At 40.0% G+C, this 27,403-nt stretch overlaps 1 protein-coding gene across 4 annotated transcripts; it reads left to right on the top strand.

Annotated features, from left to right (window-relative positions):
* Positions 1-202: 202 nt before the first annotated feature.
* Positions 203-24,864, top strand: mfge8b (milk fat globule EGF and factor V/VIII domain containing b). 4 transcript variants are annotated; one of them, XM_044356164.1, is made up of 11 exons: positions 203-410; positions 9,144-9,266; positions 9,406-9,537; positions 10,360-10,392; positions 16,121-16,234; positions 16,903-17,084; positions 17,537-17,692; positions 18,178-18,322; positions 19,811-20,013; positions 20,099-20,254; positions 21,549-24,864. In XM_044356164.1, exons 1-11 carry the CDS (start codon positions 341-343, stop codon positions 21,690-21,692), a joined length of 1,458 nt encoding a protein of 485 aa, XP_044212099.1. In that variant the 5' UTR covers positions 203-340; the 3' UTR covers positions 21,693-24,864. The 4 variants fall into 4 exon arrangements, with proteins under 4 accessions (XP_044212099.1, XP_044212100.1, XP_044212102.1 ...); XM_044356165.1 differs by having other exon boundaries at positions 204-410; positions 19,829-20,013; XM_044356167.1 differs by lacking the exon at positions 10,360-10,392 and having other exon boundaries at positions 204-410; positions 19,829-20,013.
* The last annotated feature ends 2,539 nt before the right edge of the window (positions 24,865-27,403 follow it).

The raw sequence follows: 27,403 nt of genomic DNA, 5'->3' as shown, positions 1-27,403 counted from the left end.
CTTAATCGAGACATTTCATTTAATGCAGCACATTATCCATTAACGCCTCTTTTGTTTCCATGGTGATTTACTGCTTTCTTGGATTTAGTGGGGTTTTTTGTCATCAACGGTAGAGAGGGCGTGGGGGCGTGGTTACAATCAAAAGCCAAGTCGCGATTGGTTGAGAGCTGAAGCGCACGTGCTCCTGCTGCCTAGGAGTTTACAGCCTCACAACAAGCTCGAGCCCACACAAGCTACACAACGTCCCGTGCGCGGCTGCCGTCCTCTAACGTCCCGTCGTCCTTTTAACTGACGAAAAACAGCTCTTTATTAGTCAAAAAATCTGGCAAAAATAGCAGCAATGAAGGAGCAGGCGCGTGTTTTCCTTTGGCTGCAACTTTTCACAGCTTGTTTGGTGTTTGGAGTGAACGGTAAGTTGACTCTTTGTTTTTGTTTACAGTTTAAACCGCCGCCGTTAACGTCCTCGGACCGTTGCTCATTAGCGCTGCTGTTTCAGTTAAGTTGGTAGCTAGTTGAGCTGTAAAAGTCTTCCCCCCATATTTTCTCAAATCTTTTCTCTCTTTGGAAATGTTGTTCATTTGCTGAACACTTTGGTGTGTTTTTTTTTAAAATTCGGAAAGTATGTTCGGTATGTGATGATATAATCTCAGCCTGGCACAAGTGGCACCGTCAATTCATCACCAAAGTAACGGGGCGGTGGGCACAAGTAGGTTCACAAGTTCAAGCGACCCTTGAATAAGCGGACAGGACGTGTGGGAATGTAAGATATGAGACATTGCCTGGCTCTGAAACTGCAAGATTAGATTGTTGTATGTTTTAAGGCCACATCCTTATCTAATAATTAAATCAGAAACATAAGCATTTGAAAGCGATATTATCTGCGTGTTTTTCAGGTTTTGTAGGCCAGAATGTATGGTTACTGAATCAATACCTCAGGGCAATTTTGTGCACAATGCCCCCCTTTTTATGAGGCATACAGGGTGGCTATTATACTTCTCCGATGTTAACCTTATGCCATTGGCGTTTGGTATTGTTTGCATTTGTATGCATCAAACACATTTAGGCCGACGGACAAAAGGTAAAATGGCCTGATTCTCCTTTCCCTTTATTCTCTGCTCACATACCAAGGAAAGGCATCACATGTCACACAAGTGTTTTCGTTGGTATGATGGTGTATTTTCCAAATGTAAAAAATGTTCCTGTTCCACTCTTCAAACATTTAACAAAGAGCAGAATTCATAACTTGGGTTGGTGCTGTGGTGAAAAACAGATGTGTTTGTATCAGCAGATGAAACATTTGGACTTTTGATTTTTTTTTTTTTTTTTTTTTGAGCAGACAGTCGACCTTTTGACATTTCCTCCAGGCTTCGGGGATCAATGCTCAGTACCAGAGGGCAGGCATATTTTCAATACTTTATTGATTTGTTATAAAATGTGCAGGAAAGTGTCTTGTAAATAGTTACTTAAAGCACAAGATCATACATTCATCATCATTCAGTTGACATGGTCTCAAAATGATTTAATCAAATCTGAATGCAGCATTAAGTCTGTATTTATATTATTTGTTTCTTGAAACAAATAATATAATATGTTGCCAATCTGCCAAGTTTATTTTTGAGTAGTGTGCACATACTTTCTGATGCTTTTGTTTATCCAATATGTTGAAAAACACACTACAGGCTGCAGATGCAAGCATGTGACGTCATTAGGGGACAAAAGAGGACTAATGCAGGCAATTACTTTGGACAAAATAATTGTTTTACAGATGTCAGTGACTGCCAAAATTGACGAATACCACACAAAAAGTATTCTGCTCAACTCAGATTTAGTCTGTATTTCCATTCCTTGTGCTGTAACATCCTTATATAGACCTGCGTGTCACACAGTCTGCTAAATCCACCCTGATGCATCACTTACATTAATATTTGATACACCTTTTTTACCCTTTTGTTTGAATTGAAATTGAAAAAAGCCTAAAGAGAAGCACACATCCCAACATGTTTGTTCCCCCAAGGCACAGGGATGGTACGGCCGTGGAGAATAGGTGTGGCTGCGCTGACCATAACGTTGAGTCACTTTTCCGGATGCACTCGCCAACATAGACATGCCAGTGAACTTCCACCCACAACAGCGCTCACTGGGAGCACTCCATGCTGTCCGGGAATGGGTGGAGGGAGGGAGGGAGAGAGAGAGGGAGGGAGGGAGGGAGGGGGGCAGGACTTGTTGCTGCTGTGTCATGCAAAATGTTTACAGGGCAGAATAAGAGCTGAGAGAAGGTTGTTTTTTTTTTCCCATATGTTTTACCTGATTAGGCTCGATTCAGCAGGTTGTAGCTCATTTGTCGGACTCTGTTAGCTGCTGAGGGGAGAGAAGTGGAAAATGGTGTTCTGTGTCAGGGCTGAGGCAGTCTTTTCTCACAACAAGACCACTTAGGGCAGCTGAGTGAACGGCAGCTAAATATAGCCAGACGCTGGGCCAATGGCATGGCATGGAGTGCTTGTATGTGTATAATTTGTGAATGTAGACAGGTGAATGTGAGCACCTTTTACTTGTAATTGGTGCAAATTTGTCTTGTGGGTGTCAGACGGGGCTTAATTGCTAATATATCATGCAGTTATCTGTCTTACAATATGTCAAATATCAGATATCAACCAGGAATTTAATTTGTTGCCAAGGCAATGGATGTTCTTCCTCGACCACAGTTACACCGCAAGAGTCAAATCATGCAGTGACTTTTTTTGCATGTGTTATCTAAGGCTTCATGGGGTCGTTTGATGGTTGGCCCTTTTCATCCGCTTATTCCTTCTCACTGATATATCCCACAGTTTCCCTTATTACTGAATAGCTGTTGGGGATCAAAATGTTAGTTTTAGTTTCCTACGGTCTAAATGGGACATTGTTTTAAAGGACTTTTTATACTGGGAAGAATATGATTCTCAAAAATGCTGAAAATACCTTGTTTTACAGAACCTTCACAAATGCTGGAAGTAGAGATAAAATTAGGTTAGACCTCATTGTAACAAAACCAAGGAGTGGATTAGAGCTGAAATGATTAGACTATTAATTAATTAGTCAATTATCAGAAAATGAATCATCAACAATTTTTCATGCAAAAAGGCCAAACATTCTAGGTACTCTAATGTGAGGATTTGCGGCTTTTCTTCATGTTTATGTTGTAAATGACAGTAAACTGAATGTCAAGACATTTGAATATGTCGTTGGGCTATATTCTTTCACTATTGTCCAATGTTTATGGACAAAGCGATTAATCAACTAATCAAGAAAATATCAGGCAGACTAATCAGTAATGTAAGTAAATCCTTAGTTGCAGGCCTAGAGTGGATGTTTAGGTTGAGTACTGACACCCTGAGTCCTTGTGTCAGTAAGTTTGTTAATGTGTGAGAAAGAGTAGAAGAGTTTTTTTTTTTCCCCATCTGCCTGTACTGGATCTTCCCTTCAGGCGGCTGTCTTCTTGAGCTCTGATGACTTTATTATAACTACTCCCACCGAATCCCTCAGGATAGGAGGCTCTTTTCCTTCCATTTGAATTTTGAATAGCTTCCTTAATCAATGTTTCATCGCAATATGGAGTATCTTCTAATTTGGGCCGCTTTTATTAGTGTCTGTCGTCCCACTTTCCAATCTGCCGTGCTGAATATTTTACACGCTGTCATGTGAGCTTAAACACTGAGCCAAGGAGAAAATTGGCGGCACTCAAATCCAAGAAATGCTTACAGCAGGTATTTCATATTCATATTATCAGAGAAATATTGACAACTTATCGACAGTATTGCTATACAGTATAGGTTTCAGTTTAGACTGTTGTTGCGGCACTAATTCCAGGCTTCATTTCAGTTACAGTACGTTCAGAGAAAAGCTTGTTGTCTTGTTGATGGTGCGTGACGCTTGTGTGTATTTTTAGCAGCTGGCCCTCATTTTTTTCCTTTTTTTTTTGTCGGAGCAGCAGCAGCAGATGGCTGTGCTGCTGTGGAGTAGCACTCGCAGATTACAGAAAGCTCACCTGCAGCTGGAGTCCTGCTCATCTTTAGTATTGAAAAGGCTGAGGTTATTTAAATCTGGAGTGCTGGACTTTTACATATAAATGAATGTGCGTTACATTCAAGCCTTTAACAAATGAGTTGACACAATGATGATTAAGCCTATCAACAACAGGTAAATCTCTCTGTATTTCGCTGTACATCAGAGTTTTTAAATCTGGTGTCTGTGGCGACATTCCTGTGCTGGCACACCAGTAGTGATGCATTTTACGTCAACCAGCAATTATTGATTTGCCAGAGCTGAAGGGGGGAGCAACCACAGATGTATAATAAGAACTGGATACAGCTTTGGAGACGGGGCTCCGTTCATTCTTCTGAAAGTTGCTCAGTGACGCATGAAGCCAAAAAAGCCACTTCCCGCTGTAAAGAAATTACCCGGATGACTGCATATTGTTCATGCTCTATGGGCACTGGGGCCCAGAAACTTCCACCAGCCAAGCCGGCTAACTTCCAGTTTAGCCCTCCGCTAATTTGAATGGTGATAAAATGATTCAATCGTGTGGATTGTGATGCTCAAAAAGCGACAGAGTAGGCTAGAGCAGCTATGAGGCATACGTCATAAGCACGCGTCGACAGTGTTTGTGTAATTACTCTCACTGCTAGAAGGGGGAGACAAAAGTTCCGCGCTGCAGGTTTCAGGACCCGGGTAGACCTGGTCTTGATAAATCCACTTCCTGTTACACATATTCAGGTTACCTCCTCCTTACGTTTCAGGACTCAGGTAGGTAAGCTGGTCATCAGAGTGGATGAGCACTCTACAGGTGTCAAGCCTTCTTATTATGCTTCAGCACATCCAGTTATAACAAGGACTGGAGGTGTGTGTGTGTATGTGTGTGTGAGACACAGACTTCTCTTCTTGGCTTTCTGGAACACTGAGTTCCCACACTTGCCCGCCAGCCTATATGCTCCAGCATGCCAGTTTGTGCGTGAGAGAGCAGAGGGCAGAGCGTTTACTGTTTTTAGGCCTCGGGACACGTCAGATATAAGCACTGACGTAACCACAAACACACACACACACACACACACACATACACACGTACAGTATATTCACATGGCCATTCACATGTATCCTCTCCTGTGTATTTATCAACCCCTACGCAACTAGCGGGTACGTAGAGGTCTTAGTTTGTTTGACTTTGTAACTTTGCAAGCTCATTTCAAGCAAGCTTGCCACTTTCCATACTTCCCTTTTTAAAAAGCAAATTCCCTCTAATCCCTTTTAAACTGTCTGAGTATTATAATTTGTGTACCATTTTCACCAATGGCTGCACATTGTGTATATTTTCCTAACGCAGCAAGTAGCCCGCTTTGTTAGTGAACCCTCTCTGAAACACAGCAGCCACCAGAAATAATTTTGTTTCCCGTGAAATTGATTAAAGATTGTCTGCTCACTTATGTCAAGATGATTTTTATCCAAATTGCTATTTTATCTCCGTAACCAGTCGCTGTTTCTCTAATACGGCTGCAGTAAGTGGCCTGAAAGAGTCCTCCCCCACATCTTAATTCTCAACCGCATCCTCAATCATGGCGCAGAGTCCTTAACTGACTTTCTAGAGCAGGTTTTGCCATGCTGGTCCATAGTGCCATACTTACCATTCTGGTCACTTGTGCCAAAACCAGCCTCAATGGCTACATTTATGAAAGATATGAGCAAAGTGTTTTTTGAAAGGACAGAATATCCACCACACCACACTTCTTTTATGATATTTGATATGTTCTGACATGACGTGATATGAACAACCAAACTCCAGCTCTGTCCTCATATCTGAGGCTTTTACAGAATCGTATACACCCTCTTGTTGGTGGGTCTCATTGTGGATTTGAGTAATTATGTGATGATGTCTCTAACTGCTCGGTGTTTTTGGTATGGTATTTGGACCTCATTCTTGGGCTGAAGCTGCATGGGAAAGGCACAGACCATGACTCATAAGGAGTGAGAAAAACACAATGCCCTGTGGAAATGGCTTGCCCTGCCAAACATAACTCCACATACCTTCCTAATCTGTCACTGTGGTTTGAATAAAGTGGGGCACCATGTAAGGTGCTTTTAACCCTGGTGCAAGTTTGATAAATGTATTAAATGCATTTTAAATGGTTGACAGACTTTATTTACTTCACTATTAAATGCTGCCAAATAGATTTGTTTGTGGCTGTATCCTTGGATTACAGCCACAAAATAGTATTTAGTCAGATTTTGTGCTTGTAGGATGAAAACAACTGATGTATTGTTTTTGGAATTGAACCCATGTTTGCAGGTCCATGCACATTTTAAAAAAATGTCAAGAGAACATTAACGCACTAAGGTTTGTTTTCATTGTGGTTCTTGTAATAAAGTGATTTAAGAGTCGGTACTTCAGAAACAATCTGGTATTGTTTAAATCAAATGTTGTAATCTTATAGAGATTTCTCAATAAACGAAACCGAAACTTACAGCCAATAAGTAATATGCTTAACTGAAACTGTACGTGTCTGGCGGCTTTTCATGTAGATAATGAGGAAGAACAAGTCTCTTGTTTCCTCTGAATTGACAGAGAAGCCTATAGTTGATATTATAGTTATAGTGGAGTCAAAACAACGTAACTGTTTTCTTTTATTCTTGCATTTGTTGCTTTCTTTGAATCTCATGACCCTTGTGCAAAGCAAAACCTGTCTAAATCCCATTGTATTTAAAATATACAGTTTGTATATTTTCATTCCAGTCTACTTTTATATAGACGTCTCTGATTTTTTTTTAAGTTGCTCTGATGGTTTGACCACCATCTCATGACTGACCACCTTGACTAATATATCACTCATTTCATTTCCTCAATAAATCCACACAGACTGCTGACTAACTTACCCTTTAATCACGGTCGACCACAAGCAACATTCACAGAGACAGTGAAATGAAGTGAGATGTCTCTCTCATTTCTACTTTTATTTGTATCTTAAATGTTCTGATTTCATTGCAAGTTCATCATCAGTATAATTGTTCCAATAAGATATCAAATTTACTCAATTTTTGCAGCGTCATCGTTCAGCGTTGTTATTTCTCAGCGTTAATACATTTGCAGAAGGGAGCTGTCTAGTGTCGGAAGGGAGGTTGTAGTTCCTTCCCAAAGATAAACAGGCAGCAACTCTTGGATAAGGATGTGTTGGTGGTGCCAGGCAAGCCTGTTGTCTAACTGTCCCACGAGATGTGAATGCACTTGAAGGCCATGACACTGGATACAGCACTGATAACACTGGACGTCCATGGGAAATGCAGTTCAGTGTATAAACAACCACAGGATGTTTGCAAAGTAGATTTCTTTCTTTCTCGCTCTCTCTCTCTCTCTGTATCTCAGTGGATTTGGCACAAATCTACTCTACATTTCTTTGATTGCTAATGGATAAATAATGGGATCCAGATTTGGTGCACTAGAGGTTAAAAACAGAGCTGCTAATTGTCCAGTTTACAAACTACACTATATCCATTTGTAATTTAATTTTCTTTTTTAATCATTTTGTCTCTATGAAAACCAGCGAGGTAGCTTTCACAATGCTGCACTGTTGGTGAGTGTTCCCACTGAATTAACTACTCGGAGTGCTCTCATCCTGAGTGTTTGTGAAGAACGAGAAAAGATGTGTGGTGTGGGGTTAAAAAGATGCGGAGGACACAGCGATGCTCTGGAAGTTGAAAACCGCTTGGAGATGCCATTTTCAGGCATGGTCTTGTGGCCTCTGAGAATTATACCTTCAGCAGAATTAAAAGGTCACTTTTCTTTAGTGTCGAGCTCTAAAAAAAGATTTTTATCTACTCCCACGAGTCTGCTTTGTTTGAGGTGGAAAGAGGTACCCCACTGAAATGCTGAAAAAGTAGGGTTCAGAGATCCTTTTTAGAATGTATGGCAGACACTGTGGTGCTCAAACCAACAATTTCACACTTGGGGTCCAACCTCCATTTCCCCAACAAGTATGCAAATGATAAGTGTTAACTCAAAAAAAACCTCCCCTGTCTTCATGGGTGTTTAAAAGCTCCCACTTATTTACTTCCTTTTGTGTCATAATAGTGTATAATTGAAAAGTTCATATCCAAAACACTATGTACTGTATTGAGAAAAATTCATGGTTCATTTTCAGTATCTTGTAGACCTAAATGCTAAAATTCTTTTATTTTGTCAAGAGCTCAACTACTGACATACTTAATTTCTCATTTTTTCCATTCATTATTTTGTAAGCAATGTTTTCATTCCAAAGGGCAAAAATCTAATTTTGGACCAGATCTCTTTGACAATAAATCATAGCTCATGCAGTCTTCATGCTTTTGAAAACCACTGCATGCCTCTTGATTCTTTTTTTTTTTTTTTTTTTCCCCATCTACTTCTAGTTGACGGGTTCTCCCTCATGCCCAGAGAGCTGCCTGATTGTCAGGTTCAGGCCAGGCAGCAGTGACGTTGGTAGAAGCATCTAGTGTTTGTGTTGTGTTTACAGTGTAGTGATGGCTTACTCAGCTATTCAGGCCGTCACATCCGACCTGCAGCAGGCTCTGGTATTCAGCAGCACAACAAGGGAATGGAGTGGAAAATGTAATAATAGAGAAAACATCTGATTATTGCTTAAAACTGCACAAGGGCCAAAAATGGACCAAATGTAAACGTGCACAGAGACAAAGGCACAACTCCTCCAGTCACAATTTACAATTTACAACTGGTACAGTGTCTCATAGTCCTCTTCCTGTCCTGATGTAGCCTGGAAAAGTCAGATGTTGGTTCCTGTACCAGAGGATATTGTTGACAGGAAACGCTGAGCTGTCAGGCATTTATGAATGTGAAATTAGGAGTGCAAACCACAGCTGGGTCAAATGACATTCACAAGCACTTTTTATGGGGGTTTTTTTGTGTTTTTTTTTTCTTGTAGCAGTAAGAAAGATTAGACAATTTAGAAACTCAGTCTTGTGAACCCTACCTTTATGGAGAGCTAACACTGTCTTACATGTGTTTTTGAAATAATCCTCACTCATCTGCTCATGTAAGAGCTAGAAACTAACTGAAACTGAAGCAAATTTTTTATAGTGAGAAAACATCAACTTGTGAATCACCTTGTCACTCCCCCCCCCCTCTGCAGGTGATTACTGTAAGGTGAATGTGTGCAGTAATGGCGGAACCTGTGTGGCCGGGGCAGGAGCTCCGTTCATCTGTATCTGCCCTGATGGCTTCTCTGGAGAAACCTGCAATGAGACTGAGACTGGTAAGCCGTCACTTTGGTTAAATGTACACAAACCTAAAAGATTTATTACATTTTCTAAAAAACATAAAGATCAACCTTAACCCCATTTGTAAAAAATTAAAAAAAAGAAAACATTGATAAATGATTATATATTCTAAAGGGCCCTGCAACCCCAACCCGTGCAAGAATGATGCCATCTGCGAGGTGACAGGCCAGACCCGCAGAGGCGACGTCTTCAACGAGTATGTCTGCAAGTGCCAGCCGGGTTTCGAGGGAGTCCACTGCCAGAACAGTGAGTCTGTATTCCCTCTTCACTTGTTGTATCAGGAGTAAATAAATAACAATTCAAAAACATGGACAGTTGCTCTTTATCTGGCCACAACAAATATACTGTATGTGCACATTTAAAAAAAAAAAAAAAATCTGTACATTTATTTGTTGCGGCTAGATGAAAAAATGTCAGTGTATTTAAATTTTGGCTGACCCCTTTCCAGGTCTTGAGTGCCACCATAGTATAATAATTAAACGGAGCAGTTGACTATGAATCCTCAGCATTGCAAAATGCCAAAATCACTGTGCAACTCTCAGGTTCCCTCTTATGGCAACAAAAATCTCTCAAAGCTACTTAATTTTTATTTAAAGAGCAATAAAGCTACAGCAACACACTGAATTAAAAGTTTAATTATTGCTGATATGCCAATAAACTTAATCTACTAACTGTAGTTATACATTCCTACACAATTATCTGGTAAGTCCTGTGCGGTCCTTGTTTATTTATCTAACCTTACACACTAACATGGAGACAGCTGATGTGAGTGCCGGCCACCAGGCAGCTGTCGTCCGCATGTGAGCTTCATTCACACGTCACTCAGACCAGGTTGGTTCAATCAGGGTCAGCCTGAGAGAAGGAAGCAACGGTGGGAACATGTGTTGTGCTCCTCCAAATGCCTCCAACCCTGCACACAGAGACAGATGGCTACTGTTTGCATGAGAAGGCAGCAGAATAACAGTGGCCAAGTGTGCACAAAGAACTAATTTAGCGAGGATCGAGCGAGACTTTTAGGAAAAGCCTAAGTGTATTTTTTGTTTGATCATGTGTGCCTTTTTATCCTAGGTGTCCAAGGGGCAGATTTAAGCTCTAAAAAAGGTAACAGTAGAAATGGTACTTGAAGAGAGAATGGTGTGTGTGTGTTTCTGTTATGAGCTGTGGTCTCTTTTCCTTCTTGAATCCAGGTGCTCTCTGTTCTCTTGGCTGCATGCAGAGGCCGAGGAATTCAACAAACACACACATTTTCACTGACAGGGAGCTGCTGAGGTCAGCACTATCCCTCCTTGTTTCTGAGTCAAGGCCAGCAGCAAAAGCGACAGCGAGATCATTTCAGATACGCTGCTGCCTTTTTTATCAGTTTAGCCGCCCTGACAGGAAGGAGACGTCCTATCATATTAAAAGATTTGTTATTCAACTCCCTCATGCCTCAAACCCCATTTAAACTTCTGAGCCAGTTAAGTTGTTTCCAAGCTACCGTCTGCTTAAATCTAGAATTCCCCAGCCCATATTTATGCTTCAAACACTCTCATTTGACTTTAAAAAAAAGAAGCTAATAACAGCCAAGTTATCTGTTTGTGTTTTGCCTCAACCCCTGAGAACTGCAAATCACAGCTCATCCATACATTCACAAATCCTTTGGCAGTTGCTGCCTGAATAAGAGCCCTCTGCAGAGCAGGCATTTACACTAATTAGATAATGCCTCAAGGATAACGATGAAGGGAATTTCATTTGACCGTGTTGGTTTATTAGAACCCCTCTAAGCACTTCTGGGTCATCAAGGTCCCTCTCCCTTCACAACTATTGATGATTGTGTTGTGACAGTTTAAATGTTCTCTAATTTGTGTTTGTGTGTGGGCGAGGACTGAGGCTCATGGCAGCTAGCTCCTATGGCTTGTGTGAAACAGATAAGGAGACAGGCTGTTAAAACCAATGGCTGTGGTGAACCTAAGGAGGCGTAGTGTACTGTAGTTAAACATTCAACCAGCATCCCCATACTGAGATGGATATTTTGGGGCTGAAATGTCACTATGCTCCTCTCACTAGTCAACTGTGGGGATGCATGGGAGCCTGTGTTTGGAAGATGAACTGATTTTTTTTTTTTTTTTTTTTCCTTTTATCAGAAAACCGAATGCAAAGCTTGACATGCAAGTGTTGGTGAACTGGAGCCAGATGTAGAAGAATATGTTATCCTCACACAAACCACTGCATCTAAAAAAATAGAAATAGAAAAACACAACAGTAAAGATGTGGCAGACGGACTAGTTGGGAGTGAAAGTTAAAAACAAAGGACAACTGAGTTTTTTTAAAATCAATACCTAGTGCAAATGTATTATTTCATTTCTGAATAATTTCTCCTTAAAGGACTAAAATTCCTCTGAGAAACACACCAAAAAAAATCTACTGGAAAAATCTTAATCACATGTGCGCTGCACATCCCACATGAACAGCCACACACAGCTCGTGATCTCATATACAGACTGTTTAGCATACACATACACACATGGCTCATCCCTCGTGCCAGTCTAGCCAACAGAAAGTGGCGGTCCACGCTGAGCGCTCGCAACGTCAGTGCTGCTACTGTTGCCGGGCGAAAAAGTGAACGCGGAGGCGGAACGGTGAATTAAGTCTGCCCTCCTGACAATGTCACACTCACTACTCAGGTCTGACTGCAGCACTTCTGACTGTCCTGTGGAATTGGCCTAAAAGCCTTTAGAGGTTGTAAGGAAGGAATGTGTGTATGTGGGGGGGACTCAAGTATGGAAATGCAAAGAAAGAGAGAGAGATGTCAATAGCTGTTCAATTCACTACGGGCCAAAGCAGATGGATGGAAACAGTGAGGGAAGGAGGAGGCTTTTTTTCTTGCCTACAGCTTCTAAATCTCCGATTTTCATAACAGATCAAGGCAGTTATTTGCTTTTTTGAAGTTGCTAAGGGGTGTGTGTGTGTATGAGTGTGTTCCTGTTTCAGTTGTTTGTGTTTTCAGCTCCTCCCAGGATGTGGTAGTGTGGGCAGACTGGGCTTCATGCCCCCTATGGAGAACAGGGTGTGCGTGTCTGTATATAATGTATATGTGCTTGTGCTTGTGTATGTTAGTGCTGTCATGGATCTGACTAAGCCTGGCGTGCATTTACTGGTTTACTATTGTCTGCATTAAACAAGCTTGATTGGCCTATTAGATCTTCAAAGCTTGCTTACATGGAATCATAACATTATCTCAAGTAAGAGAAGCAGCTGTAAAGTGTTTTGACTGGAGAAGCCGGACCTTCACAGGCAAACATCAAAACAAAAACAGAAACAGACTAATCACAATTGACCACAGACATGCGGAGTCAGTACATTAAGTATTGTATGCTTACATCTCCTCTGACCACTAAGCAGTTGGGGGTTGAGTGTCTTGCTTGAGATCCTCCCAGAACTACAGTAAGCACATTTGTTGTAACCATGATGTGGTGTTGAATAACTAGACGCTCAGCAGGGGGAAATCCTTACAGTTAGAACTTCCAAGACTTTTTCAGCCACAATGGCATGAAGTCATCACTCTTACTTCCTCCAACTAAGATGTTCTTAAAATCCCCTCTGTATTTTTGTTGTAAGGAAAAAGAGCCGTTAATAAATACACAATTGAATATACATTATACAATTAATACTTTTTTAAAATAAAAAATATATTCTGAGTTAAGGTAAACTGATGTGACATTAGGAATCTGCAGTTCAAACTTTAAACATTGAATAATATTCATATTAACATGTTGCAGCTTTAAGATACAGCTATCGTTTACCAGTACACAAGATCTTATGTCACCATGCCTTGATCCATTTAGGCTGAGCGCTTAGGAACACTGCTTTAAATAATGTGCTCTGTAAATATATTTTATGACATCAACAGTTTCATCTTAGAGCTCTGCATCTCTCCAGCAGAGAGTGACACCCTGGCAGAGATCTGAATCAGAGCTATTCTGGGTCCCACTTGTACTCCCTGGTGTACTGCAGCCAGTCCAGTCCACAGAGTCCACAGCAAATTACACATCTGGAAACATTTTGATCCCTTTTTATTTAATAATGCCATTGTGGTTTGATCTGGTGACCATAATGCCTTTAATGCACCCCCTTGGTTGCTGTACCATGGCAACGGTGGGCGTGGTAATTAAAAATATGTAATTTTCTTATTTTATATGGTCATTTGTGGGAAGAAACAAAACTAACTTTGCTTCTATACAACAGTAACATTGTAAATTTTGTGTTTAAGAGGTGGAAAGTGTATATTCATAATGATTATACCATAGAATTAAAGAAATTATGTAGTACTATATTATATATTTAGGACAATACATTATTGTGGACAAAAGTCAAAAAGGTATTGTTGTTGAACCATGAAAATCACAGATGATTTACCTCCAAACCTCATGGGCTGAGGCCTCACACTGTTCGGTATGGAGAACATAACTTGACACAATCAACAGGTTTGGGCTGTCAGATGCAGGCTTGCACCTTTATTTAGGTCCAAATCCTACTGGCTGCAGCACACACCCTGGACGTGGATAGCTTTGTTGATTACCACGTGCGATGCCAGCTGACCTTGGCTTTTCCTCGATCTGGGTCAGGTTTCAAACAAGCTGCGTGAGATTTGTATTGGTTTTCGCTTCATGCTTAGACAGATATTGATGGTCTAAATATTGTGATAGTATGTAGCATGTAGCTGTAGGGTATGTTGGATACAGGCCATGCACATGCACTAGCCCCTGTAATCCATATGTATGTGCAAACAGTGTGCTGATAGCAGGTGCTGCTAAATATGTAACAGCTGATAAGGTGTCAGTATTGTTTTTCTGGTTGACATTTCAGAGTTACAAGGTCTTCACCCTGAAGCATCTCCACAAGCCTGTCATAGTTACAGTGACTCAGAGCAACATGAGTGTATACAGTTCAGGCGTGCATGGCCCCAGTGATAAACAAACCTATAAGCCAGACAATGTTGCCTGTCTCAGGGATGTTGTGTGCTCCTCAGGCTCCTGACCCCTCCTCTGGTTGTCAGATAACTGGATTAGAGTCTAGAGTTGACCAGGCTGTGTGGTCCTCCTGGTGCCCAATCCTCTTACTGTAGAGAGGGTCACCAGCTGACGCATGTCAGGACTTGACCAGAGTGTCAATCAGTCTGTCATCAATTACTGTTATATGTCTCTGGGTTGTAGGAGATGTATTTTCTAATATGGGGGAGATATGAAAGTCTAAACTAACAAATGCTTTAGAAACTGAGTCAGTTACGACATACTTGACTTTTTATTTTTGTCTTCCATATAATGAATAAATGATGATTTTTTTCATCCATCTTTAATCCAACAGCTGTCTGATTTGAATTAAACCCAAAGAAAGTTTGTGAAGAAGAGAAACCTTTTAAACTTTGACCTTCTCTGGTTGAGGATGCCAACTGTTATCTGCTTTGACTAAATTTGATCACAAACCACAAATAACAACTGACCTAACCAATTAGGTACTACACATTCCTTCTTTGTTATAGTTTCAATAGCTTTTTATTTTACTGTTACTCTGATTCAGTATCCTAATTGAAAATATTTGAAACTTAAATTTAATTGCATGTAGCATCAAAATAAGTTTAGAAATTCTTAAAACCTGAAAATACCCTGATAGTGGGAATATATCAGCATATCTAGGTAGCTGCTACCTACCTACTTGTTCCGTGACAGTAAATTGATCAAAGAGCTCATTTACAAAGTGTAGAGTTTGATGTTTAAAATATTCCACTTCTGCTGCTGCTAGAAATAGTCTGTTTTGGATGATTAAGTATGAGCTCACAGAGCCAGAAGTGACATGACTGTGGACCTTGTTAGTTTGTGGATGCACATTTCAAAATGACTGTATTCCTACTGTGACTGTGTGAAAATGAATGTTTGGACATGGAGCTATTTAGAGAGGGAACATGTGGGTAGGGAGATACTAACGTGTGTGGTAGAAACATAACATCGGTGTGTCTGGGGTTTTTCTGTGCATTTTTTTCCATAACAACAGCCACCAGGGATGAAACACTATGAGACTGACTGAAACTCCCCTGTTTGTGTACAGTCATCTGCACAACCAGCTAAAATTGTGCCTTGTTCCATGTATATGTGGTCAATATAGAGTATGTTCAGAGCTGGTTTAGTCACACCGGCAGTTCTTGTGGGTGAGAGATGAAACATTCTGTTGATTCGTTTTCTTCTTTATCCCTGAATCATCTGCTACTCACTTTGAGTCAGACAGATAGGGTTGGTGAGGGCGCCATCAAGAGGTTATACAAAGAATTACAGAGAAATTAAACAGATTGCACTAAAATGTCTCTTATGACGCTCGGCTCCTCTTTTAAAATGAATGTCACTGTGGTGCAAATCTGCTCGCGCGATGAAGTTTGAGAATTTTCTGCATGATATTTTTGTAAATATCCTCCAAGGTTTATACTCAACATCCTAACCATCAGATCTCCTGGTGCAGCCGGTTGTTCGACTCCATATATTTTGATCAAAGCCACACTGACAGTAGTTATTATTCACACTCTCCACTTAAAAAGAATCATATAATGTTGCTCTGAGGAAGTCAAACTAATAATAAAACACAAGCTCCTCTTGTTTACCTTCTGTCTACCACAGCTTTAGTACTGTTGGCATGCTTCAACTAACCTCCACTGTGAAACAGTTGAAGAAAAATCAAAACTTGACTCTCAAGCATGATATGTAATTCACTCACACTTCTATCTGTAATCTACTCTCTGATCAGCTGATAACAGTTGAGCAGCAAGCTGTTTGCAGTAAGTAATGATGTGATTCTCTCTCTGCAGATGTGAACGACTGCGCTGGCCAGCCATGTGAGAATGGCGGCGTCTGCAGGGACCTGGAAGGAGACTTTAAATGCCACTGCCCGTCCCCTTATGTGGGCAAACATTGCCAACTGCGTAAGTGTGACCGGTCAGCACTCCACATTAAAACATGAGGGCCAGATTCATGTCCTGTCTGAGATTAGAGGGGGAGGGCAACTTATACTTTGGTAATGTACTTATATTCTGTCTGTGTTTGTGTTTTCCTGCATCTCTACACTTTTACATTGCCTCAGGAGAGCAAAATGAGTGAATGAAACGTTGTACTATTGCTGGTGTAAGAGAAACACAGCAAAGGGAGGAAGTGCCACTGAGGGGACACATTAAAGTTGACGGGTGTTGGGAAGGCAGCCAAACTGCTGGGTCTTAGGATGATCAATAGGCAGCATATAGAGACTACGCTCAAATGAAGAATCAATATTTTCCTCTATTAAGCTGATTCAAAGCTCTGCATCCGTAATGATTTTATGTTTTAAACAGCTCAGTGAAGGTAGAGGTAGGTGTTCAGCTGTAACATCATTATACTTCTTCTACACAGCCGTAGTGTTATAAAGTCGTCTGAATTCACGTAGACTAGCTGAATTTCAGGTTTATTTAAAAAAATAACGCTGATAAGAAAGCTAAATTTCTTCTGGAGAAATGTTGCTTGGCCATGTAAAAGATTTTGATATGTTAAATTTGTATCAGGGCCACAGTAAGTAATCTTACACTAATGTTTAAATCTACTCCTTACATCTCCTCCTCAGGCTGTATTTCCCTACTCGGCATGGAGGGAGGAGGAATCGCTGAGTCCCAGATCTCAGCCTCCTCAGTCCGCTACAGCATGCTGGGGCTGCAGCGCTGGGGCCCTGAGCTGGCTCGCCTCCACCACAAGGGACTGGTCAATGCCTGGAGCGCCGCTGCACATGACAGGAACCCATGGATAGAGGTGAGACCACTGATACATTACATTAACAGTGCAAAGTTAATCAGGTGGATACATAACAGAGATCAAGACTGATACATTACATTGACATATGGAGATGTTTAGCTGCCTGCAGGTATTCCAAGTTTTCAGTCACTGTTTTTGTAGATCCTGGACCCAGAAATGTTTATGTAGCCAGTCACAGCAGGCTAGAAATACTTGTTGTGCAGTTAAAGGAAGGATATATATTTCAAAGTAATACAAGTTATGTTATTGATTAATTTGTCATCTTTACTGATTAGTTTCACACATTTTTTTTAATATATATATATATTTTGACAACTTTTTACCATCTTGACATTACCTGATTTGATTTTACGACACTTGACATTTCAGTTGAACTTTTGGATAGAAATTCTCTTTAAAAAGAAACTTGAATTAATGAACTCATGTTGAATCTTTTCCCACAATTCCAGATCAACATGCAGAGGAAGATGCGCTTTACAGGTATCGTGACACAAGGTGCCAGTCGCATTGGGACAGCTGAATTCATCAAGGCCTTTAAGGTGGCATCCAGCATGGACGGCAAAACATACACAATGTACAGAATTGATGGAGAGAGGAAGGACCGCGTAAGAACAACACAATGCAGCATAAAATGATGATTTTATTGTTCCCTTATTGAAAGATGTGGCACTTATGACACATCAACCTTGACACGCACACAGACACACACACAACACGTCACCATCTGTTTCCAAAATGTAGAGTTTAACCACTAGAGGGCAGAGCAACCTTTCTATACAAATGAATCAAGTATCTGGTCACATTTTACTGGAACTACACCTGTTATGTTTTTTATACTTTAAAGAAACAAAAAGTTTTATGTTTGATGTTTATTATACAAGGAAAGTTCATGTTTGTGTTATTAAACTTTGCTTGAAAAAGAAATGCAAGTAGCATTACTTCTTCTGGAGGTGTTTTAATGCAGTCTGCATTAAAACCACCACTGAATATCAATTATTAGTTTTACTCATCACTTCTAAAAATAACAAATTAATAATACACTTGATGCAGTTTTCAATCTCCAATTTCTTTCCTCCTCTTTTTTTTGTAGGTATTTGTGGGAAATGTAGACAACGACGGTACCAAGACCAACCTGTTTGACCCCCCAATCATCGCTCAGTACATTCGCATTATTCCTGTGGTGTGTCGCAAGGCCTGCACTCTGCGCATGGAGCTGGTTGGCTGTGAGCTCAACGGTAAAGTCATACAGCAAACATACAACAAACTCAAGCTGCATGTACATTAGTTTTCAGTTAACTGATGTTTGTTGGCGACTGAAACAAGTGTTTCACATTTGAGTTCATTTGAACTCCAGGTGGGAGAAACTGTTACCAGAAAGGAAAGTGTCATCCACCAGATTTTGTTTAACCAGAATTTAGCTCATATGTTTCCTAATTATTTTCAGTTCTACATTTAGTGGTTGATCATATTTCAAAGGATGTTAACCAGAAGATTGCATTAGTCAGAAACTTTGAATGCAGATCCACACTGTCTGATGAGTCAATTCCAAGATGATCCCACGACAGCATTTGTCAAAACCATATGGTCATAATTTGCACACATCAGATTATGATGTTTCAGAAATTTTTTCAGTGTTCATATTCATCATTCATATTCAAATTGTTATTCTAGCAGGCTAACGTAATACTTGGTTCTTTCAAGTCTTCTGTCTGTTCATCATCTCACTGTTGCTTTTAACACAAGCCAGCGTAGTTCTTTGGAACTCACTGCCCTCATTGCAGATGGTTTTCTCATTTATCATGTCAGTGTCTCTTCTCAGTTATTCTTCCCAGTTTCTGCATGACTGTAAAACTGCTATATTTGTCGCCTGTTTTGTTTTTGGAGTCACCCGTCAGTCTGGCTTCAGATCACAACTTGTATGAGTTTTGGTTCTTTGTCAGTCACAGAGAAACATATTTATTTCCACTAAAAAGAAACATACTTTAATGCAATATTCTTAATAAGACATTTTGAAAAGATGGTTTGTTTCTGTATAGTTATTAGTCAGTATCTCAAAAATAAAAATCAATTATGTATTATGATGTAGCACAATAGCAATTTAGCATAATGCAGCATTTTATTAAATGGGGATATCTCAATGTGTGTTAAATGTAATTTAATGAAGAAGAAGGCAGATGTAATTGTCACAATAAGAAACCTCTGTTCTGCTTTAATTTGCTCTGATTACCTCAATTCAATTTAGTAAAGGAACTTTATTGTAAAATGATGTTATGATAATGAGGATTAATGTTGCATGAAAAGCTGCTGGACAGCTACAGCTAATTTGAAGTTTTAAAAGCTCTCCATGCATTTTTTTCTCCACTGTTCTTCTGACCCGCATGCTCAGCTGCTGCACTCATCCACACTCATTAACCAAGTTTGTTACACCCTGGCTTGCATTCTGCACATACTTAAGATGTGAAATGATGCGGAGGATGAACTGCAAACTTGTAGAGCATTACTGTAGAACTTCATAATGTGGGTTTGATCAAATTTGACCGCAGCTGGTAGAAGCTAGGAGTTTATGGCTCTCATATCATCTCAGCTAATCTCAAATCTGCACATCCAGATTCACCCGTATGCCGTATCTCTGCCAGCATGCATCTGCTTCTCTCATCCTCCACATCATTCCTCCTTTTCTTCTGTCTCTTCCTCTGGCTCTCTGCCTGGTCTCACCTTCACAGTGTATTCAAACACTTCAGGTTGTTCAGAGCCGATGGGCATGAAGTCCAGGTTGGTGTCCGACCGCCAGATCACGGCCTCCAGCACCTTCCGCACCTGGGGCATCGAAGCCTTCACCTGGCACCCTCACTACGCCCGTCTGGACAAACAGGGCAAGACCAACGCCTGGACCGCCGCCACCAACAACAGATCTGAGTGGCTGCAGGTGGGTGAAGAGGACATGACTGCACATTGTTTTTCAGTTTCCCCACTGCTGCGCTTTTGACATGAAGCTTTTTCCATCTGCTCAGGTGGACCTGCAGTCTCCCAAGAAGATCACAGGAATCATCACACAGGGGGCCAAAGACTTTGGCTCCATCCATTTTGTCACAGCCTTCAAAGTGGCTCATAGCGATGACGGACAGTCCTGGACCATAGTGAAGGATGAGACCACAAAAACAGACAAGGTCAGTCCAGCTGTGCTCAGAAACATGCTCACACATGTTGAATAACATAAAGATACAACAAAACTAAACAAATGAACAAATGCATGAAGGCAGTGCATGGAAAATAATTGTTTACACAGCATTATGAGGCCATATAAAATACATGCCATGCATCCCACTGAGACAATTAAATGAGCAAAAATACACCTGATAGGAAAATACACCATAAAATAAAAGATATGTATTATAATAAGAATAATCATTGGTTTAGTGTAATGAAGAACTTCTGTAAAGAATACAGGCTTCAGGAGAGGGTTGCTACTTTGTGTAGCCTTAATGGAAAATGTAAAAAAGAAAAAAAAATGAAGTGATTGTTAAGTTTGTATCTGACGTACTCGTCTATACACCTGAAACCAGTTATGTTGACACTGGGATTGATTAGCTCACAGTATGCATTCATTCATAATGGCTCCTCTCAATCTCTAAACTTGCCAGATTTGAACAAGTATAAAGCCAAATTAAGTCATTAAATCAAGAATATGGAGCACTGACAATTGGCTCTGACTCACACCATAAACCGTGTATCTTTTAACTTTAGTTTATGACTTGAGTCTTGCTTTTATCGGGTAATGATTGCCAAGGTTCCTCTTTCTTGTACATTATAACTGCTGGTGTCTGCGGCCAGCTATTAAGATTTTCCTCCACTGAAGTACAATAATGCATCACAGCAAATATGAGGCCTTTGATGGTTTCTGTATATTTCAAGATGTGTGAAGTATTTTCATAAAGTTATGCACAGTGTTACACTTCACTTGTCCATCATCTGACATCCAGAGAAAATAATCTCCAAAAATATACATTGCCAAGATATATTGTCACACATAGAGTATTTTTTATTAGCTGGGACAACAGTGAATTCTAAGCCTTGTTGTTTTTAAATGTGCTTTGAAAATTAATAATATGTTTAAAAAAAAAAAAGAATTACACACCTGACAAACTCACAGGAAATGTGAACAAGGTGTCGACAGAAAACAGCTGGCTGTAAAGCCTCTGAAAACTTTGTTTCAAATCTTAAATTTATGTCTAAATATTCACATTTAAATAAGCAACAATCAAAGTTAAAATTTGAAAAAAAACATCCTTATGTATTATTTATTATTGTGTTGGTGCTGAATTATGCCTTCAGCACCAACATTTTTCTTTAGTATTTAGTCATCAGGGAAACTGAGCAATATAAAAAAATCTTAGATTATGTGATTGTCAGTTTAACAGCATCTATGATTTGTTATTTAATTGGCTGTCGTCCTCTGTTCAGATCTTCCCAGGCAACAGCGACAACAACGTTCACAAAAAGAACATCTTTGAGCCGCCGTTCTACGGCCGATATGTCCGCATCCTGCCGTGGGAGTGGCACGAGCGCATCACCCTGCGAATTGAGCTTCTGGGCTGTGACGAGTAGCTCCACCCTTGACGCATTTCCCTCCTCTTCCTCCTCCTCCTCCTCCTTTCTCTACCTCCTCCCCCCTTCCCTCCTCCTTTTCCCTCCCTCCCTTCCTCCTCCTGAGCCACACCTGCACTGCCTTGCTCTCAGCCCTAGGGGGCAGCAGACACCAGAGTAGCACACCACCACCTGAATCCTTACTGGTTGAAGGTGGGACATGTTACCCCTAACCACTGTTACCAGGGCAATAACTGAGTTAAACTCATGTGTGTCCCCTCTTTATTAATTTACTGAACTGATCACTAATCATCTTTTCCACCTGAACCAGATGTGTGATCACTTCAAATAAAAAAAAAAAAACAAACAGGTAGCATATCTTCTTTTTTCACTAAGCAGAGCTGGGGTCAGATCTTATCCCACCTGCTGGCTAAATCAAAGTTGGTGACTCCCTCATCCCTGTGTCAGAGGTCAGGGGTAACAGGACTGCTGCTGTATCAGTTGGTGCTGCCTGAACTCTGATCCTAGATCAGCTCTACCTGGAACGTTGAACCTCCAAGACCCACGGCTGGTGATGTACATAAGCTCCTCTAAACAGCTTGCACACGTCCTGTAACCAAACACTTCATCTCCCCTCAAGATACACAGAATATATTTTATCTTTAAAGATAACATTGATACTTCTGGCTGATTATTTTTCTTCATCAAAAAGTTAATCTATATAAGTTGCTTGTTGCTCATTTGTCATTTATTTACAAGATAGCTTAAAACCACTTTATAGCCAATTTTGAGGCGGTTTTCTGTTTGTTGAGGAAAAATAAGTAAACTAAAAAAGCTCATGGTGTCCAACTGTGTGAGGTGCAGTATTCCTAGTATTTCCTTGCAGTGGTATGGACTGTAAAAAGGTGTAAACATTGCGTTCACTTCAGTAAAACTTACATTATACATGTAGCAGCCAATAACAGAGAGCGGAAATCCCCCTATTTCCATAAATCCTTACCTTTACTGAAACATTATACAAAACTTCAACTTTTCAAGTTTTCAGTTCAGCTTTTGTATCTAATTCTGTGTCAGGCGACATCCTCTCCGAGCTGGTTTTTGGCCAAATCAGAGTCATGGTGGACTCACACAGACACAGAGAGGATTCAGACAAATTACATCTCTGTCATTGTGGGACATAATCTGTCAATGAACCATCACAGTCAGTTTAGCGGCCAAACAGATGTGATCTCAGAGCCATAGGAGACGCCCTCATTGACAGACAGGATGTTAAAAACAAAGGACAAATAGAGCTTGAGATCATTGTTCAGTGAGAGATAAAAGAGCCTCTTTATTGCTGTTGAGGAAATGAACAAAAGCTGTTACACATACTGTTGTCATTAGCTGACACGACATGTTTAGCTGAAAAACATGGACACTCTACTCAACAAGTAATGTTTTAAAGTCTTGCGCTATAAAAATTATTTCACCTTTGGCAATACATTTTTTTAGTTTCTGACATATTACATTATCAACATGATCATACATATATATATATATATATATATATATTTTACATGTGACAGTTAATACAGTTTTTCATGTTATTGGCTGCTACAGCAGATGTGTATCATCATATCAAAAAAAGTCACATTTATGGTGAGTGTATAGATAATTAGTCTAATCTTGTACAGGCTGTTTGAAGTAGAACGATTATGGACGGAAGCACGTGTTGAAATTTTTCTCCGCGTCTGTGATTCTCAGAAGCACTTCAGATCTGTAAATCCATTTTCTCTTTATTGCTGATTTGATTCTTGGAATGACAGACGGTTATCAGTGTATTATACATCAAAAAAAAAAAAGTGTTTTGCCAGAATGACAGTATTAAATCAATGTAATAATAATCCAAGACTTAGATTTAGAAAACTTAAATGTCCTCTTAGAGGCAATGTATGGTTCGAATGCATATATTACTAATTGGCTAGTAAACTGAGAGATTAACAGTAGTGTCTAGGCTGCGTGTTCAAAATTAATGATGGATGTTATCGTCTCAGGTCACAGCAGATCTGCTCCTCGTGTACATTAAATGCTACTGAAATGCTTAATACACACAACAAAATGTAATTAATTCACTCGGCTGTGCTTCTAGTTGTGTTTCACCCAGTTTCACTTTTTTTATGGCACTTTGATGTTTGTTTTTTTTGACATTTGAAATATCCAGAAACCAAAAAGAAAAAAAGGAACAGTATTGTGCATTGAAGAACAAACATTAAACATAGTCAACATCATTACATGTAGAGGTAAGAAAAAAAAAAAAAGAAAAGAGACTTGCAGTTCAGTTTCTTTTGTTAGATTAAACTGAGTTCTGCTTTGGTTGTTTAGTGTTTGATATGTGACACGTAAATATACAATAGTTTTGTACTGGGATCTGTTCACATGAGTAGACGTTAATGTTTGCTGCAGACCGTCTATTTTGGGTCCAACAATATGCCTCCAGTTCAAAGCTGCGGCCCTGCTGATAAGACTGTAAGAGAGAAACCAAATTAAAACTGATTTTTTACGGTTCCACTGGACATGTGACACGAGCCGCCACATCATCCGCTTCTGTCGCGCCCCCCGTCACAGTATTCTAAACCTTTCCACCCCATGAATTATGAATTATGGGCTTGTGCAATATTATACTGTGTTAGTTTTGATAACAATGAATATTAATTCAGCGTTCGGGCAAGATCCTTAAAAAATGCATGAGGGGGATAGCAGTGCCACTAAGAGGTCGATGACAGATGTTGGTGTCAAACACTGTACAATATTTATTATTGTTGCAGACGAGTCCATAAGAAGTCACCCTTGTTATCTGAGTCTGCATGCATTTTATTGATTAGTGATGCTCAGTTTAAAGTTGACACTCATTTGAATTCATTGGTGACATTACTTTTTTTTTTAAGTTGTTCATCAACATTCAAGTTATTGTAGATATATATTGTTTCCCAGCTGTTCAGGTTTTCTATGATTGATTAAAAAAATTGATGATATTGATGTGTTTTTATGGTATTATATGGGTTCTTGCTATACTGACTGTTGACCTCATAGACTTTTGACTGGATTTGAAGCTTTTTTTTTATTATTATTATTCCAGTAATGTGTTTCTAAGAGGATTCCTTTGTTTGGCCTTTGTATCTTAAAATGAAGAATAAATAAAGAATTAAAAACTGCATTTGTAATTGACTCCAAATGGTTTGAATTGCACGTGATACTGGGTGGAATATTTAGAATATATTGTATTATAATGTTGAATTCATTGGAGCTGTTTTCCATTTAAAAAGGTGGAAGATCAAAAGACCAAAAGCACTGAGGGTCGTTTTGCCTGTTTAGCATTTAAACACCCCAGAGGCCTAATCTCTCTTTATACCACTATACAGTCTTCCTAAAGGTATCTTCACCCTTCAGTCCCCCTTCTACCGTCTCATTACCGGCTGTGAAGGTCACACTAAAGTGGTAAAATCTCTCTGTAGCACACAATCATATGGAAATACATTCATACTGTGACACTATGTCAAGGTTAAATTCTGCCTTTCAGGACACTCAGTTGTTTTGGTGGATTAATGTTTGTGTGTAGTGTTTTAGCACTAAGTATGAAGGGAAAATGCACCATCAGATTACTTCACTTTGAGTGCTGAATTAGTAAACACCAGGTAATTATCATGTAAGACGAGGTTTGTCAGGTGAACTCCATCTACTCACTAACAGACCAGCTGTTTTTCCTCTGAAGGACCTAATGACGGCTTTCTCCTCTGTGTCCCCTTCTAATAAAACTCTCCAAATCTCCATCATGTCTTCCCCTTATTGTCTTTTCTCAGCTAGCAGAGAGATGATTATTTTGTTTCTATATATTGCTCCTTTAAATTACACTAATTTCTCATGGTTGGGTTCCCACCTTGTGTACTTCTCTAATGCGGCATTATTGCCTTTTTATTTCCTGCGTGCGTCCTTGCACTGCCAGATTTTGCTTTAATTAGGTGACCCTTGAAACGACAAAAGCATTAAAAACAAAGCTGCTACACTTGAAAGAGGATATTAACCAATGTTTTTTTTTTTTGTAAATTGCATATTTCCCAGAGTTGTCTTTGTAGATGCTGTGAATTTGATCTGACCGGTTGCATCTCCATCAGCTCTGTGCAGGGCTTCTCCCTCTTTGGTTTCCTGGTATGACAGCTGGACAGGGATGGATGGAGGCATGGGGCCAAAGCAGGCAGGAAACTGGAGGCACCACAGTGGATTTAAACAGGAAGGATCCAGTCCTTGAAAACAACTATAAGCTATTTTAGATCAGGTAGGTTCTATACCAACACAGACCACAGACATCTCCAGAGACGTCATGTAAACGAGGGGAAAACATGTGATTTCTTCTTAAATGAATGTTTGAAACTGCTGATTTGACCCGTGATGACGGGCTTTTACATCATGATGTCCATGACTACACCCCTTATTTGGCATTTTGTACGTTTAGTTAGTGCTAAACTTACATCACTAGGTAACAAAAACATGGAAAATTGTAGTGTTTATTTTTTATTACAGCTCATTTTACCCTCTATCTTTTAATCAAGTTGGAAACTGTCACCCGGAGCCCTGCAGTTCACTCTCCTGTTGGTCTATTATTGAAGCTTTCCTCTCTAATCATTTCAGTCACACTTAAACCACACACACACACACACACACACACACACACACACAAGTTTATGCAGCTATCCTTATTAGGACATTGCATTGACTTCCATTCATTCTTGACAGCCTAACCAAACCTTAATCCTAACCTTAACCATAACCAATTCATGCCCTGAGAGAAAACAAACTAACACACACACACACACATTTAGTGACTAACCATCCTTTCTGTCATGAGGAGTCTCTAATGACAGTGTGTGACTACATACTGACACAATCAGCTGCTTGGCTCTTCAGTCAAACCGCACAAATGTAAACACACACAGTCACGTCTTCTTTCATGTCGCCTCTCTGGGCTCCAGTGTCCAAGCTCTGCGCGCCTCTCTGGGCCTGAATGTTGCTGCCTTGCAGAAATTACACCCCTCCAACATTGCAGTCACCCAGCAGTTCACAGGGGCTGCTGGTATTTGAGGCCCCAGGCCAAAACCTTTCATCTACGAGCTTTGGGAAGAGCACCGGTTTGGTGTCTTCAAACGCACTGGGAGATAATGGCTTGGAGACACAAAGGGAGGTGAAACGACTGAGAGCGGGGGCTGCAGTCACACAGACGTTAAGGGGAGGTTTGAGCGTTTTAGGAGCTTGTTTTATTAATGAGATGAATTGTGCCTCCTCTTAAAATTTTATGAAGTTTAATTTAATTTGGGTCATGCTTGTGATCTGGAAGGTACACTGCATTCTGTCCTGTTACCAGTTTACAGTCTAACACTTGAAAAAATAATGAGCCTCTTAAAAACTTGGATCATAATCTTGAAACATATTTGAAGCTGCTTTTTTGTCATAGTTGCGGTGCAGCTCTAGTGACCTCAATGACGGTCTGTCAGTCAGTTGGTTGGTTCACCACTTTGGTCTAAAGCTGCAACAGTTAGTAAAGCAATAGTTGTTCGACAGAAAATTAATTGCAACTATTGAATAATTGTTATAATTGTTAATATTTGCTGGTTGCAGATTCACAAATATGAAGATTTGAGACTTTTCTGTGTCATACATGATAGTAAACTGAATATCTTTGTATTTTGGACTGTTGATCATTT

This window comes from Thunnus albacares, chromosome 7, assembly GCF_914725855.1.
Source record: "Thunnus albacares chromosome 7, fThuAlb1.1, whole genome shotgun sequence".
Lineage (NCBI taxonomy): Eukaryota > Metazoa > Chordata > Actinopteri > Scombriformes > Scombridae > Thunnus > Thunnus albacares.
This window is presented reverse-complemented; position numbering and strand designations above follow the sequence as displayed.

Bases quoted from the DNA above. Each gene is read 5' to 3' on its own strand.
- mfge8b (XM_044356164.1), top strand. From the start codon at position 341: ATGAAGGAGCAGGCGCGTGTTTTCCTTTGGCTGCAACTTTTCACAGCT. The intron at 17,693-18,177 runs GTAAGAACAACA...TTTTTTTTGTAG, and splicing joins ATGGAGAGAGGAAGGACCGC to GTATTTGTGGGAAATGTAGA. The intron at 20,014-20,098 runs GTGGGTGAAGAG...CCATCTGCTCAG, and splicing joins ACAGATCTGAGTGGCTGCAG to GTGGACCTGCAGTCTCCCAA.